The 15,119-nt window shown below is 51.7% G+C and overlaps 4 protein-coding genes across 4 annotated transcripts; 2 read left to right on the forward strand and 2 right to left on the reverse strand.

Annotated features, from left to right (window-relative positions):
• Positions 1-200: 200 nt before the first annotated feature.
• LOC131590272 (ctenidin-1-like) lies at positions 201-830 on the reverse strand. The gene has a single exon (XM_058860201.1). The coding sequence runs from the start codon at positions 828-830 to the stop codon at positions 201-203; it is 630 nt and encodes a 209-aa protein (XP_058716184.1).
• Positions 831-4,990: 4,160 nt separating this feature from the next.
• On the forward strand, positions 4,991-5,617 carry LOC131590273 (keratin, type I cytoskeletal 9-like). The gene has a single exon (XM_058860202.1). It carries the CDS (start codon positions 4,991-4,993, stop codon positions 5,615-5,617), a length of 627 nt encoding a protein of 208 aa, XP_058716185.1.
• A 5,824-nt stretch (positions 5,618-11,441) lies between these two features.
• On the forward strand, positions 11,442-11,990 carry LOC131590274 (scale keratin-like). The gene has a single exon (XM_058860203.1). The coding sequence runs from the start codon at positions 11,442-11,444 to the stop codon at positions 11,988-11,990; it is 549 nt and encodes a 182-aa protein (XP_058716186.1).
• A 1,165-nt stretch (positions 11,991-13,155) lies between these two features.
• Positions 13,156-13,776, reverse strand: LOC131590561 (feather keratin B-4-like). Its single transcript, XM_058860722.1, has 2 exons — positions 13,468-13,776; positions 13,156-13,317 (listed from the first exon to the last, which is right to left on the reverse strand). Exons 1-2 carry the CDS (start codon positions 13,774-13,776, stop codon positions 13,156-13,158), a joined length of 471 nt encoding a protein of 156 aa, XP_058716705.1.
• Between the last annotated feature and the right edge of the window lie 1,343 nt (positions 13,777-15,119).

The following is a 15,119-nucleotide window of genomic DNA, read 5'->3' on the forward strand; positions in this document are numbered from 1 at the left end:
GCAAAAGGACTTTAATGTCAGGGAAATGTTGGGGGCCGAGTCACACGGAGGGAGAACAAAGGACGATGATTCGCGGGGCTTTGGGAAGCGATGCAGATCCACAAAGGCCGGAGAAGGCGATTCCTTGGATGTCCCTGGCTTGCAGCTTCCCCAGGAGCTGAGGCCAGCCCGGGGCTGCTGGCGGCAGAGCCGCGGCTGCCTCAGAAATAAAAGGAGCCGCAGTTTCCTCCTCCGAACCTCCTGGAGCTGGAGCTGCCCCCTCCATAGGAACCCCCTCCATAGGAACCCCCTCCATAGGAACCCCCTCCATAGGAACCCCCTCCATAGGAACCCCCTCCATAGGAACCCCCTCCGCAGGAGCCGCCCCCAAAGGAGCCGCCCCCACCGCAGGAGCCCCCCGAGTGCCCCATGGAGGAGCCAAAGGTTCTTCTGCTCCCAAAGGATCTGCCCCCTCCAAAGGAGCCCCCGGTGCCAAAGGATCCACCCGAGGAGCCGCCTCCGAAGGATCCCCCCGTGGAGCCGCCTCCGAAGGATCCCCCAATTCCACCCGTGGAGCCGCTGCCCCCTCCGTAGGATCCCCCAATGGCGCCCCCGGATCCAGAGGATCCCATGGCCCCCGACGGGAAGGAGGTGCCCACGATGCTCTCCTGCGGGCAGGAGCTGAGGATGGGCCCCGGGAAGGTGATGACCACGGGCGGAGGGTAGACCACGGCCCGCGAGTCCCCGCAGGAGGTGACGCAGGGCTGGCTCCAGGCGTCCGCGTAGGGCTGGGGACAGGACACCTCGCACGGCGGCGAGCAGCCGCTGCTCATCATCGCTCCTGAAGACATTTCTGGGATGGACGGCAACCTGCAGCGGCACAGGAATCACAACTACCCATCCCCAAATTCCAGAGGGAAACAAATCCTGCTCCGGTGCCCTCCATCAGCAGGGAAAAAGATGGGAAGGAGAGCTTGGGAAGAGACAGCTTTGTCCCTTTCCTGCATTTTTCTGCACTCAGCTCTGCTGCTTCCCAAAGGCTTTCCTGCTGCCCTGGCTGTGCTGGAATCCTGGAGAGCAAAGCCGGACTCCAGGGGCCTTTGGAAGCAGCTCATCCCTAGGAGCTTCTTGGACCAGAGGATAAAGTTGTGGTGGTCACCAAGAGCCTTGAATCCATCCCAGAGCCCAGGAAATTCCCGTCCTGACATCGATCCCATGCCCACAAATGCAGGCGTGGATGGGATTTTGGATTTTAAAGCCTGGAAAAGGCAAGTGGAATTGCTGGGCACCACAGGCTCTGCAGGAGAGCAAGCCCTCGGTGAAAAACTGTCCCAGAGACACTTTTTGGGATGGGGAGGAACCTGGAGCAGGGGATAAATCCTAACTCCAATGCCCAAAATTCCAGAGGGGAAAAAATCCTACTCTGGTGCCCTCCATCAGCAGGAAAAAAGACGGGAAGGAGAGCTTGGGAATATCTTTGAAAACATCTTTTTTTGATAGGAGGAGAACTGCAGCACTGCAAAGGTGGAAAATTAAGATATTCAGGGAGCTCCCGGCCTTTACACAATCACCAGGACAATTAAATCTGTAATTTCCTGATTGAAGAAATTATTGCCCTATAAATACGAGATCTCCTCTCATTTCCCTCCACCCTGAATGAAAGCCAAGCTCGGAGTAGTTAAGTTGTAACCTCCCCATCAAATAATCAGGGTTTAATTGACACTTTCCCCGTGTGGTTTGGAAGCAGCACAATCTCACTGAGATCTGCGTCTCCCAAACCACAAAAAGCTTCCCTGCCCAAGAGACAGAATGGATAAAATGGAATAATTTGGCTCGGAAAAGAGTCTCGAGTCCATATTCCTGATCATTTCAGAGCTCTGACGTGGAATTATTTCAAATTAATTATTTGAAATGAATTATTTCAGAGTAATTATTTCAACCCAGCACCCACAGCCGCATCCCGGTTAACAAAAATGAAATTAGAGGCAGAGAACTCACCGGGCTCGCAGGGAAAACCGGAGTGAGGAGAAGGTGCTGGAGAAGCTGGAGGGAAATCCCGGTTTTTATACCCTCCCCGACGACTCCCAGCACATGCAACACAACTTTGGGACATCACCAACCACGCTTTTTGCTGTATAAGCGCCTTCTAATTGTAATAATTGCTTTGATAAGTGTTAATGATTCGTAAATCAACTCCTCATCAGCCGATACAAGCACACACCCTTTGTTTTCCTTTAATCCTTAAATAATTTTTAGATGATTTTTTTACTGCTGCCATTTCCTGACCTGGTTTGACTTGGGGAATTGGCTTGGAAGGGTGAAGGATCAGGAATTCACTCGGAAAGGGAAAAAATCGGTTTGGTTTCATCAGGGGGAATATTTTCTGTTCTGCAGAAAATTCCCTGGAAATCCAGAATTGGGGAAAAACCACAACTTTTGTCTTTATAAATCCTTGGATGGGAAGGGTCATTTTTTATACCTGTTTAACCCAAGGAACTGGTTGAAAAGCACTTAAATTAATTCCTTGGACGCTCATTATCATCTGAGAAAGCCTTGTGCGAGAGCATTTAATTATTGTAATTCTCCTTTTGTCACCCTGATTTTCATAATTCTCCTTTTGTCATCTTAATTATCCTAATTCTCCTTTTATCACCTTTTGGGACAGCCGCAATGTTCCAGGCAGACACGTGGAAGAGTCATCACTGGAGGACAAAAACCTGAATATTTTTGAGCGCAGGAAGCTGATTCCATCAAAAACACAATAAAAGCATCTCAAGACTGGCCAGGGTTATTTTTTTTAGGGAAGGCACAGAAGAATTCCCGGGTTTAAACCTCACCTGGTGAAGGGCAGAAATGCATGAATTGGTGGAGAGATCTCCAAGCAAAATTTCCTTTATGAATCAGCAAGAGCATCAGGAGAGTTTCAGATGTGATGGACATTTTGGGGTGGCTGTCACAGACAAACATCTCACACAAACACTGGAGGGTTTTGGTCCTAAATCAAAGTCAACTGAAGAGATTTGGGATTTAAAAATAAAGATTTGAGATTTGAGATTTGAAATTTGAGATTTGAGGTTCGAGATTCGAGATTTTAGATTTGAGAGTTGAGATTTGAGATTTGAGGCTCGAGATTCGAGATTTTAGATTTGAAATTTGAGATTTGAGAGTTGAGATTCGAGAGTTGAGATTCGAGATTTGAAGTTCGAGATTCGAGATTTTAGATTTGAAATTTGAGATTCGAGATTTGAGGTTCCAGATTCGAGATTTTAGACTTGAAATTTGAGATTTGAAATTAAAGATTTGAGATTCGAGATTTGATTCTCAGCTGGAGCTGTGGGAGGGAAGCGGCTTCAGTTTGGAGCTGGAATTTCTTCCTGTTTTTCCTGGAAAGGGGGGTCAGGCTTTGGAAAGGGCTCCCTGGAGGTGTCCAAGGAACACCTGGACATTGGTCAGGGTGACCAGGTGAGGATCGCTCCCAGGTCAGACTCCACCACCTCGGAGCTCTTTTCCAACCTCAGCAATCCTGAAATTCCGTGATCATCCCGTATTTCCCGTTTCTATCGCGATAAAGTTTATTCTCGGTGTTGATACAACTCCTATCCCCACATTTCTGGTGCTTCCAGACCCAATTGGAAAACAGGACACGAGTATCAGGGTTAAGATCTTGCGACAGAACCCGGACAAGCCCTGTCAGGCCCCGGTGACATCCCTGGGTTTGACAGCTCTGCCAGTCAGCAATTCCTCCTTGACTCCTCAATTAACGTGAAACTTTCTGGGTTCCTCCAGTTGGGTGGGGAAATATCGATTTACACGGAAAATCCTGGGTTCTGCTGCTGGTTCTCCCATTCCGGCGGCTCTGGGAAGCGGCAGCACTTCCAGTCAGCTCCCCAAAATCCACATTTCGGGGCGGGAAGTGGAATATTGGGCATGAAACCTATTAATTAATCAATAAATCCCTCAAATGGATTTAAACTCATTTCAGCTTCAGTTCCAGCGAGACGACAACAGCTCCGAGGGGGGATTCCTGGGGGGTCGGAATGTGGAGCAAATGGAATCCAACCCAAGGGATGCAGGGCTTGGAACGTGACTTGGGATTAATAACGAATTGATCACGTCACTTAGGAGAACAATTAGGACAATTAATGAAATAATCCAGCCAGCAAAACACGGTTTGGTAACGCGTGGGAAGCTCTTGCACAAAGAGCGGCTCCCATCCCACTGGGGGTCGGGAAAAGTATAAAAGAGCTCTTGGAATTCTGCAGTGCCATCCACAGCTGCTCCTCTTCTCCACTTCTCCAGACCCGGTGAGTTGGATCTCCTTTGTCCTCTGTATGGATATGCAATATTTTCTGTCTTTACTCTCCTTCCCAAAATGTTTTCAGGAATCTTTCCAAGCTCTTCTTTCCTCCCTTTTTCCCTGCTCAGGGAAGGCACCAGAGCAGGATTTTTTCCCCTCTGGAATTTTGGGCATTGGAGTTAGGATTTATCCCCTGCTCCAGGTTCCTCCCCATCCCAAAAAGTCTCTCTGGGACAGTTTTTCACCGAGGGCTTGCTCTCCTGCAGTGCCTGTGGTGCCCAGCAATTCCACTTGCCTTTTCCAGGCTTTAAAATCCAAAGTCCCATCCACGCCTGCATTTGTGGGCATGGGATCGATGTCAGGACTGGAATTTCCCAGGCTCTGGGATGGATTCAAGGCTCTTGGTGACCACCACAACTTTATCCTCTGGTCCAAGAAGCTCCTAGGGATGAGCTGCTTCCAAAGGCCCCTGGAGTCCGGCTTTGCTCTCCAGGATTCCCAGCACAGCCAGGGCAGCAGGAAAGCCTTTGGGAAGCAGCAGAGCTGAGTGCAGAAAAATGCAGGAAAGGGACAAAGCCGGCTCTTCCCAAGCTCTCCTTCCCATCTTTTTTCCCCGCTGAGGGAGGGCACCGGAGCAGGATTTGTTTCCCTCTGGAATTTGGGGATGGGTAGTTGTGATTCCTGTGCCGCTGCAGGTTGCCGTCCATCCCAGAAATGTCTTCAGGAGCGATGATGAGCAGCGGCTGCTCGCCGCCGTGCGAGGTGTCCTGTCCCCAGCCCTACGCGGACGCCTGGAGCCAGCCCTGCGTCACCTCCTGCGGGGACTCGCGGGCCGTGGTCTACCCTCCGCCCGTGGTCATCACCTTCCCGGGGCCCATCCTCAGCTCCTGCCCGCAGGAGAGCATCGTGGGCACCTCCTTCCCGTCGGGGGCCATGGGATCCTCTGGATCCGGGGGCGCCATTGGGGGATCCTACGGAGGGGGCAGCGGCTCCACGGGTGGAATTGGGGGATCCTTCGGAGGCGGCTCCACGGGGGGATCCTTCGGAGGCGGCTCCACGGGGGGAACCTTCGGAGGCGGCTCCTCGGGTGGATCCTTTGGCTCCGGGGGCTCCTTTGGAGGGGGCAGATCCTTTGGGAGCAGAAGAACCTTTGGCTCCTCCATGGGGCACTCGGGGGGCTCCTACGGTGGGGGCGGCTCCTTTGGGGGCGGCTCCTGCGGAGGGGGTTCCTATGGAGGGGGTTCCTATGGAGGGGGTTCCTATGGAGGGGGTTCCTATGGAGGGGGCAGCTCCAGCTCCAGGAGGTTCGGAGGAGGAAACTGCGGCTCCTTTTATTTCTGAGGCAGCCGCGGCTCTGCCGCCAGCAGCCCCGGGCTGGCCTCAGCTCCTGGGGAAGCTGCAAGCCAGGGACATCCAAGGAATCGCCTTCTCCGGCCTTTGTGGATCTGCATCGCTTCCCAAAGCCCCGGGAATCATCGTCCTTTGTTCTCCCTCCGTGTGACTCGGCCCCCAACACTTCCCTGACATTAAAGTCCTTTTGCATTCAAATTCCCATCGTTTGGGTTTTCTTTTTCCCCTTTAAACTTCTTTTTCCATGCCATCCTTTTGCCTAATGCGGGAATTTGGGAGGATTGGAGGCTCCGGGAATTCGGGATGATTGGAGGCTCCGGGAATTCGGGAGGATTGGAGGCTCCGGGAATTCGGGAAGATTGGAGGCTCCGGGAATTTGGGAGGATTGGAGGCTCCTGGGAATTTGGGAGGATTGGAGGCTCCTGGGAATTTGGGAGGATTGGAGGCTCCCGAATGAGAACCAGGTCCCTTTATCCAACTCAGGGCTGGGTTTGAGGGCTGGATAACAAATTTCCCACCTTCAGCATTTCTGAAACTCTTTTATATCCCTATTTTTTCCCCTCACCTTTTCTTTCCCACCTTTTCACCTACAAATCCTTCGGTTGGAAATCACTTTGCCCTGAGCCAGCTGAAATCCTCCTGCCTTTAATCCTGGGGTGATTTTGGGCCATTTCAACAGGAATTGGAGCTCTGGTTGCACCCTGTGACACATTCCAGGATTTGCTGAACTGGAATTCTGCGGGATTTCGTCTCCTCTCCCCAGAGCTTCACCACGATTGCAAACAAATTATCCAATTATTTTCCAATTGAGCCTGTTCCTTCAGCCCCATTAAGGTTTTGCTCTCAGCTGATTAATTTATGGCGTGCCATCATTAAATTAATCGCAGATTAAAATTCCTAAACCTCTTTAGGCACACGGGGAATTTAAGCAACTTTAGTAGTGTGTCATCCAGTTTTCTATTTATGTCCTGGGCTGTCAATTATAATATTTTAAATCCATTTGCAGCTTAAACAGAGAGCAAAAAATCCAATTTTCCAAGCAGGATTCTCTCATGGGGAGATCATCCTCTTTTCCCTGATATTTCCCATATTTCAGTTCATCCTTCTTGACTTAACAAACATTAAGGATTCTACAGTTCAATATAAAGTATTAAAAACGTATTTTCAGCTTTTTTGGGGGGCGGTTCCCGATCTCCCTCCTGTGTTTTCCAAGGGAGTAAAGCCGGGTTTAAGTCACCCCTCGCAGATCTTTAGACCCGGGGCTCACCCACGGCTGTTTCTGTGTTCCCGTCCTGGCAACGAGGACCAGGCGGGGTTTGTGCTCTTGTGCCACTCCTCCCTTGGGAAATTCTCTCTTGCACAGCCCGGTGACATTCTGCTGTCAAATAAAAGCAGCCCCGTGATGATGCCACAGCCGGGAGAGATTTCCCCACATCCTGAAGCGTTGGGCACTGACGGCTCAGAAATCAAGGAGAGCTTCTTTGGTGGATTTCCTTTGCTTCCCACCCCCAGTCCTCAGATTTTCACCTCGGTTTGCATCCTTTAGTACCCAGAAAAATGCGTTAATCTTCCCTAAAGCTCAGAATTCTGCGGGGAATCATGATAATTCCTAAAAACTGGTTCTAAATATGGTGACAGGATGGATGGAGCCAGATTCTGCTCCCAGGGAACAGGGACAGGAGGAGAGGGAATGGTCTTGAGCTGCCAGGGGAGGCTCAGGGTGGATATTTGGGAAAATTCTTCCTGGAAAGAGCTTGGAAGGGGCTCAGGGAGGTTTGGAGTGGCCATCCCTGGTGGTGTCCGAGGAAGGACTGGACATTGCACTGCTCTGGTGGGAGATGGACCAAAGGTTGGACCCCATGACCTCGAAGATCTTTTCCAGCCTCAAGGATTGGAATTTATGATTCCAGGAATGAACAGAATCCTTCAGGAGAGAGGAGCTGAGCTAAACCCGGGTGTAAAACCAAAACCCTCGTGGCTTTGCAGACCACATCCCAGCCCTTGCTTGTTCATCCTGCAGCTCCAAGTTGTCACCTCCAGAGAGCTCCGTGCCCCCCGGAGAGCAACCAAACTCCTCCGTGCTTAAATTTTGGGTGCTCCATCCAACCCTCGGTTTCACAACCCCAATTACTTAAATAATTACTGCCCAATTACCATAAAACCCCGTAATTGCTGCTCAGGGAACCAGCTGAGGGAAGCCTAAGGAGGTAGAGGAAAGGACGGGACCGAAACGGTCCGGCAGAGAAAGGAAATCCCAACAAAACGTGCTGATGCAGGAGGATTTTAATGGGATACACAAGGGGATGACACCAAACAGACGCTCCTTCCTCCAGCTTCACTGTCCGAGAAGAATCCACCTTCCACCCATTGTTCTTCTCCTGTCAGGGCTGCGTTGACAAGCTCCGTGCCAGGCCTTTCAAGCTGCTCTTTTTCCTTCTCTTGGCACAATGGGAAGAAGGAGCTGGCACTGCAGGGTGATTTAACAGAGGCTGCTAATTAAAACAAAAGGGGAATGCGGGGAAGAGGTGTGGGCCCCGTTCCCAGAGGTCCTGAGCCAGGGTGGCTCCCGTTGATGCTTTTGCCGTCTCCAAAAGCCGGTCCCAGCTGCGGATCTGGATTCTGGGGTTTTATCTGCCGGGCCCAGGGATCTTCAGCTGCCTCAGTTTCCCAGGCGGGATCCACGGCTGCTGCTGCTGGTGTAGAACTTCCTGAGGAAGCAGCCCCCCGAGGAGGAAGCCCCACATCCAGAGGAACCCCCCCTTCCTGAGACGCCCACGGAAGAACTCCCACATCCATAGGAGCCCCCAGAACCATAGGAGCCCCCGGATCCATAGGAACCCCCAGATCCATAGGAACCCCCAGATCCATAGGAACCCCCAATTCTTGACAGGCCACCAGAGGAGCCTCCCATCCCCGAGCCGTACGAGGAGCCACCGGAGGGCTGGGGCAGGGATGAGGCCACGATGCTTTCCTGGGGGCAGGAGCTCAGGATGGGGCCGGGAAAGGTGATCCACACGGGTGGGGCGTAGACCAGGGCTGTGGAGTCCCCACAGGAGGCCACGCAGGGCCCGAGGCCTCTGCTGTAGGCACAGGGCTCAGGACAGGCCACCTCACAGCCGGGCAGGCACCGGGAGCTGATGCAGTTCATGGTTCTCAGAGCTGGAGGAGGAGCTGGGAGAGAAAAGATGGAGTCAGGGAATGTCACAGCCCTGCCACACACACACACACACACACACTTGTCCTTGTCTTTGTCCTTGTCCTTGTCCTTGTCCTCCCTGCTCGTGGAATTCCAGGATGTCTGCGACTGGGAAAGAGCTCCAAGAGCATCGAGTCCAAGCTGTGCCTGATCCCCACCTGGACGCTCAGGGCAGTGTCCAGGGATTCCTCGGACACCTCCAACCTCCCCAAGACTCCTCCAAGGCTTGGTTGCCCTTTCCAGGAGGGATTTTCCCAAATATCCACCCTGAAATTCCCCTGGCACAGCTCGAGGACCTTCCCTCTTGTCCTGTTCCCTCTTCACTGGGATCAGATCCCAAATCCCACCTGGAGGAACCCAAAATTCCCCCTGGCAGCTCTTTTTTTCCAGGCTGAGCCTCTCCCAGCTCCCCCAGGAGTTCTCCAGACCCTTCTCCAGCTATTCCAGCCCCTCAATGACTGTCCTGAACTGGGGGACCCAGAACTGGACACAGGATCGAGGTGTGGCTTCACCTCCTCCCTCAGACCCTCCTGACCTGGGGCTGCATTTCTCCCTCTGCTCCAGAGGACACCTAGGACTTGGTTTCTCAGTAAATTCAAGCCTTAAATTCGCACCTCAAGCTTTGAAAGCCACAAGAAAAAATCCTCATAACTCCTAAAATTCTATCTTGAAGTATCAAATCGATTTTTTCCGACTGCAGTGAGACTCCAATGAAAAGTGTCCCGGCTAAAATCCCCCAAAAATCAAGGAACAAATCCTTGTTTAAAACTGTCGCTACAGAGAATGAGAGAGAGCAAAGATCAGCTTAAATCCAACTCACCTGGAGTAGCAGGAGAAGTCAGGAGATGGTTTGAGGAGACTGCTGAGATGTTCCTCCTTTTATACCTCTTTGGAGGCAGCTCCTGGGGTATGAAGCATCCCATAAAATCTCTCACCCTTACCAAATTCTGGATTTTTTCCCTCTGTGTGACTCCTCTAACGCCTGTAATTATTTTCATAGTTTCCAATTAGCAAATCAACCCTCGACATATACAATCTGACTCTCATATCATAAATTTGGCTTTTTCATTGTGTGGGAATTTTACAGGCCAGGCTCCTGTGCAATATTCCAGGGATGACTGGATTTACAATGGAACCTGACCCCTGCCTGTTATTTCTCATTCATGATTTAAGTGAGGCCTGGACAGATCAAGCCTGCAAGTCTGAACTAAGGAAGGGCTTGGGTTGATGGCGAGATAACTTTGAAGGTCAAACCCATTTGGGAAGAGTTTCAGGAGGAATTTCCTCATGGGAAGGCTTTGGAAGGGGCTGACCAGGGGGGTTTGGAGTCCCCATCCCTGGAGGTGTCCGAGGAACGACTGGACATTGGTCTGGGTGACCAGGTGGTGATGGGTCAAATGTCGGACGTGATCACCTGGGAGGGCTTTACCCAGCGAGATGATTCCAAGGTTCCAAGTTTGGGATCCACCTTGGGACACGAAGGCCTGGTGACCTTGGGCTGTGCCCTCGCAGCGGCACCGGTGACATGGTGGCGACATCGCTGAGCTCAGCATCCCCAAAATGAGTTTTGATTAAAATTACTCAGAGGTTTCAGAGGACCTCGCCTGTGGCTTCAATCCCTTTGAAATGTGTTTTCGCTGTCTCATCCCCTCCATCCGCGCACGCAGGGAGGGTTGCAAAGATCCCTGACCCCCATCCGAGGTCGGATGATTCCGTCTGGGAGGGATTGGACCCAAATCTGAGGCTTACACCCCAATTGTGTGAGTGACACGTGGGGAGCCGCCTTCCTGCAAGTCACGGAAGGAAAACAAACACAGGGATCAACTCCTGTTTCCTTTGGAACCGGAGCGATGCCGAAAGGATTTTTCCCCATGAAGTTTGAGACAAAAGGAGACTTTTGGGTGTTGGGTTTGTGTCACTCAAAGCAGGGCTGGAAATGATCAGTAATTATGAGCTGAAATGAAAACAATGGCGAGGCTTAAGAGGATCTTTTTCTTTGTAAGTGATAAGGATTTAGCAACTGAAATGGGTGACATCACATCCTCCTTATTGTCTAAAAATGGGATAAAAGGGGAGAGAGCTGAGAAATTCTCCATTCCTGCAGCTCCACTGGTTTATTCCCTCAAAGACAACGGGGTAAGTCTGACTTCGTCGTACTCCTCGGTACTTTAAAATTTCTCCTTTTTTAGCTTGCAAAATTCCAGTGGCTTTGGAAAAGCTGAGGGAGATGAGTGGATTTGGAAAAGTTGGGGGAAAGGGATGAACAGAGCAGGGGCTTTCCTTGGGGACTTTCTGAAGGCAAATCTTCCTGTAGATCTACTTGAAAAGGGAATTAATGGGACTTTCCTGGGCAAGGAATTGCCCTGGAGAAAAGGATAAGGTTGTTTTTGAGAGATTCCGAAGAAAAAGAGACGTGGTGGTAGGAAAGGAAGAACAGAGAAGCCTCAAACAGGTCAGGAAGGAAGGAAACAGCAGGAAAAATGTGAATCCATGAGGGAGGGCTGAACTGGGAGCAGCTGGAGAAGGACAAAGCACAACTGGTTCATACTGGGAACTGACTGCGCTGCCTCCTTGACCACACACTTCCTTCCCCAGCTTGATCCCAGATCCTAAGGAACGATGTCGAACGCCGGCTCCGAGTGCCTGCAGAGCTGCGAGGTGGCCTGTTCCCAGCCCTGTGCCTACAGCAGGAGCCTGGAGCCCTGCGTTGCCTCCTGCGGAGATTCCAGAGCCGTGGTGTTCCCTCCTCCCGTCGTCATCACCTTCCCGGGCCCCACTCTCAGCACCTGCTCCCAGGAGAGCATCGTGGGAGCTTCCCAACCCATGCTTCTTGGTGATCCGGTCCCATACGTCTCCGAGGAATCCTATGGAGCGGGGGGCTCCTTTGGGCCCGGGGGCATGGCAGGGGCAGGAGGCTCCTTCGGATCCAGGAGCTCCTTTGGCTACGGAGGCTCCTCCGGGATCGGGGGTGCCTTTGGGCGTGGGGGTTCCTTTGGTTCTGGAGTGCAGAATTCCTGGGGGTCCTGTGGCTACGGGGGCGTGCTGGGAGCAAACGGTTCCTTCGGATCTGGGGGTGCCTTTGTCTCCGGAGCCTCCCCGGCAAAGGTGGGCTCCTGTTATGGCCTGAGGTCCCGCAGGAGCCGCCTGGGGAACTGGGGCTCATGCTAAGGCCAAACAACCCAGAAGATGAAAACCCAGGATCCAGACCCGGAATTCCGAGGCTGAAAACCAGGCCCACATCTCCTCCTGCTGTGCCTCATCTTGGATCAAACGCTGTTCCGTGGGATGAAGTCTCTCCTGGAACTCTCTAATTCATCTTGTCCCCTGTCCTTTCTGGTGGGGTGGAAATGCTTCAGAATTCCAGGTGGGGCTTTCTGTAAAGGCTCCGGCTGCACCCTGTGAAGTGGCTTTTGTCACCCACGGGGGTGGCCTGGCTGCCCTTGGACCACCAAAGAATTGTTCTGTTTTATTCTATTTTGTTTTATTTTATTCTGTATAGCCCTAATAAAAATCTTTCTGAATCGCATTGGCAGCTTCCTGGTTTTCCTTTCCACGGAATCCCAGGATCATTTGGGCTGGAAAAGACCTCCAAGGTCATCAAGTCCAGCTTTTGATCCCCACAAAAGCACCCCTAAGTATCCCAATCCCCCATTACCCTGGCTCCAAGGGTAAACTGGTTTTAACTGGGAGCTGCACCATTCCATCCCTGGAGGTTCTTCCAGCCTACTGGAAATCATTCTGTGTTGTTTATTGGATAATGTGGAATAGATCAGAAAGGGAAAATAGCTTATTGAGGAATTTCAGACTAATTATATTTGCATTAAAGTGGGATTAATTCCCATCTGATGAGAATTAATTACTGCACAAGGATTCCTTTCTTCAGACCGGTTTGTAACTGAAACTGTGGTGAAATAAAAGCCAGAACCCGGGCCTGTGATGCAACAGGGCTTTAATACAAACAAAAGGTGGGATGAGGCACTACAGAGACAAAGAACAGAATCTCCATGTCAGAATTCCCATTTCAGCATTCCCATTTCAGCCTGGACTCCAGTCCAGCAGTCATTCCGAGACATTCCTTCTCCGCCTGGACACTTTCACAGCCAAGTCCCATGACTGGTTTGACTCTTCAGGTTCAGGGAGTACAAAACACAACAGGAGCGAGGGACAAAGGGAGGGAACATCGGGACTCTAAGCCTTGGATAAAGCACAACAAGATCCAAACACCCCCGGCTCCGACCGGATCAGCTGGAGCAGAGACTGCTTGGAATTCCAAGCCATCAACTACTACTTTGCACCCTATTTTTTCCTGTGGACATTCCTCAGCTTTAAAGGGTTAAAAAGGCCCGTAGTTCCCGTAGCGATACCTGTAGTACCCTCGGGAAAAATAGGGGTAATAATTCCTGCCGTAGCCTGAGAAATAGGAGCCGCGGTAGAGGCTCTCCAGCCGTGACATCCCACCCCCGCAGGAGCCGCCCGAGCTGTGGGAGCCCATCCCGTAGGAGCCCCCGCAGGAGGAGCCCATTCCTCCCCCTCCAGAGCCCATCCCGCCGCATCCCGATCCCATTCCTCCTCCAGATCCCATCCCGCCACCTCCAGACCCCATCCCGCCACCTCCCGACCCCATCCCGCCACCTCCAGAGCCCATCCCTCCTCCAGATCCCATCCCGCCACCTCCCGACCCCATCCCACCTCCTCCAGAGCCCATCCCACCCCCTCCAGAGCCCATTCCCCCGCCGATTTCGGGGATGGACGACCCAACGATGCTCTCCGTGGGGCAGGAGCTGATGATGGGCCCCGGGAATGTCACGACCACGGGCGGGGCGTAGACGATGGCGCGGGATTCTCCGCAGGAGGCGACGCAGGGCTCGCTGCAGGCGTCCACGTAGGGTTGGCTACAGATCACCTCGCAGGGCGAAGCGCAGCGGGCGCTGAGCAGTTGGCCATAGGAGGACATCGTTCCCGATCCAACCTGGAGGGAAGAGAAGGTCCCAGCCCGGTTTGGAAGATCCCAGAGAGGGTTGGAAAGATGGGGAAGAATTCCTCAGTTCTGGAGTTGTTTGTGTGTTTAATTCTTTAGTGGCTGCCTTTTAAAGGGTAAAAAATGTCCCCAGACTCCTCTGTTTTGGGTGGCGAAAATGTGTTTTGTCCCTAAATTCTTAGGGATGAGACTGAGATATCCGGTAGGAAATGGGAGGTGCATGGGAGATTATTCCCTTTGGAGTTTGCTGGAAAGGGAGCTGGGTTATGGGAATGGGGATTTGCCAGGTGGTGTTTGGATGGAGAGGTGCAGATGTGTGGGATTAAATCATCTGAATTAATGAGTTTAGGGTTAGAAGAATTAAAATAATAACTTAAAAAATCATCATTTCTAGGGCACAATCCGCTTTTCCATAAACTGTGCCAATCAAGGGAGATGAATTGTGGGGAAATGCTTCTAATTCTGTTTCCACTCCTCTCTAGTGCTCCATGGAATCACGAAATGGACCCTAAAGATCCAGTTCTGACCCCTGGCATGGGCAGGGACACTTTCCATAGACCCCAAAACCCACCCAGCCTGGCCTCGGACAGTTCCAGAGATGGAGCAGCCTCAGCTTCTCTGGGAATTCCATTCCAAGGCCTCCCCGTGCTCACAGGGAAGGATTTATCCCTAAAATCCCATCTAAACCTCATGCCCATCAGTGTGAACCCATTCCCCCTTTTCCCAGCACTCCATCCCTTGGAAATTGTCTCTCCCCACGTTCTTTTTGGCTCCTTCAGGTCCTGGAATGCCACAACTGGGTCACCCCAAAACTCCTCTGTATTTTTGTCCTGTCTCTATTCCCAGAATGAATTCTGGGAACAACCTCCTTGTCCTCCTCCCACATCATTCCCTTCCCTGTTCCTTTTGGGAATCAATCCCACCCTGATCACGAGTTTGGAGTGACCCTTCTCCACAAATAATAATATAATTCATAAAAATTCCTCCCATCAACATTTTTATAACTCCCATTCCTTTCCCTCCTTTTATCCACCTCAAACCCCACTTCCCACACAAAACGGGTTTGGAGAATAAACTCTACCCTGATTTAGGGATAGGATATAAAACCTCAGATCAAAGCTGCCCATAAACCAAATTACCTCTAATTAGGAGCTGATTCAGTTAAATCTGACTTACCCAGTCAGCAAAGGAGAACGAGTCAGCGGAGGCAGCTCCGGGGCCGCCAGTCAGGAGCACTTTTATATCCTGTCATGGAGAAAGGAAATTGGGAGCCACCTTGACGCAACCCCCTTGTGAAATGGAATGTTTTCCCTGCTCCT

This window comes from Poecile atricapillus, chromosome 33 (genome assembly GCF_030490865.1).
Source record: "Poecile atricapillus isolate bPoeAtr1 chromosome 33, bPoeAtr1.hap1, whole genome shotgun sequence".
In the NCBI taxonomy this organism is placed as follows: domain Eukaryota; kingdom Metazoa; phylum Chordata; class Aves; order Passeriformes; family Paridae; genus Poecile; species Poecile atricapillus.

Bases quoted from the DNA above. Each gene is read 5' to 3' on its own strand.
- LOC131590272 (XM_058860201.1), bottom strand. From the start codon at position 830: ATGTCTTCAGGAGCGATGATGAGCAGCGGCTGCTCGCCGCCGTGCGAG.
- LOC131590273 (XM_058860202.1), top strand. From the start codon at position 4,991: ATGTCTTCAGGAGCGATGATGAGCAGCGGCTGCTCGCCGCCGTGCGAG.
- LOC131590274 (XM_058860203.1), top strand. From the start codon at position 11,442: ATGTCGAACGCCGGCTCCGAGTGCCTGCAGAGCTGCGAGGTGGCCTGT.
- LOC131590561 (XM_058860722.1), bottom strand. From the start codon at position 13,776: ATGTCCTCCTATGGCCAACTGCTCAGCGCCCGCTGCGCTTCGCCCTGC. The intron at 13,318-13,467 runs ATGGGCTCTGGA...GGGGGCTCCTAC, and splicing joins GGATGGGATCTGGAGGAGGG to GGGATGGGCTCCCACAGCTC.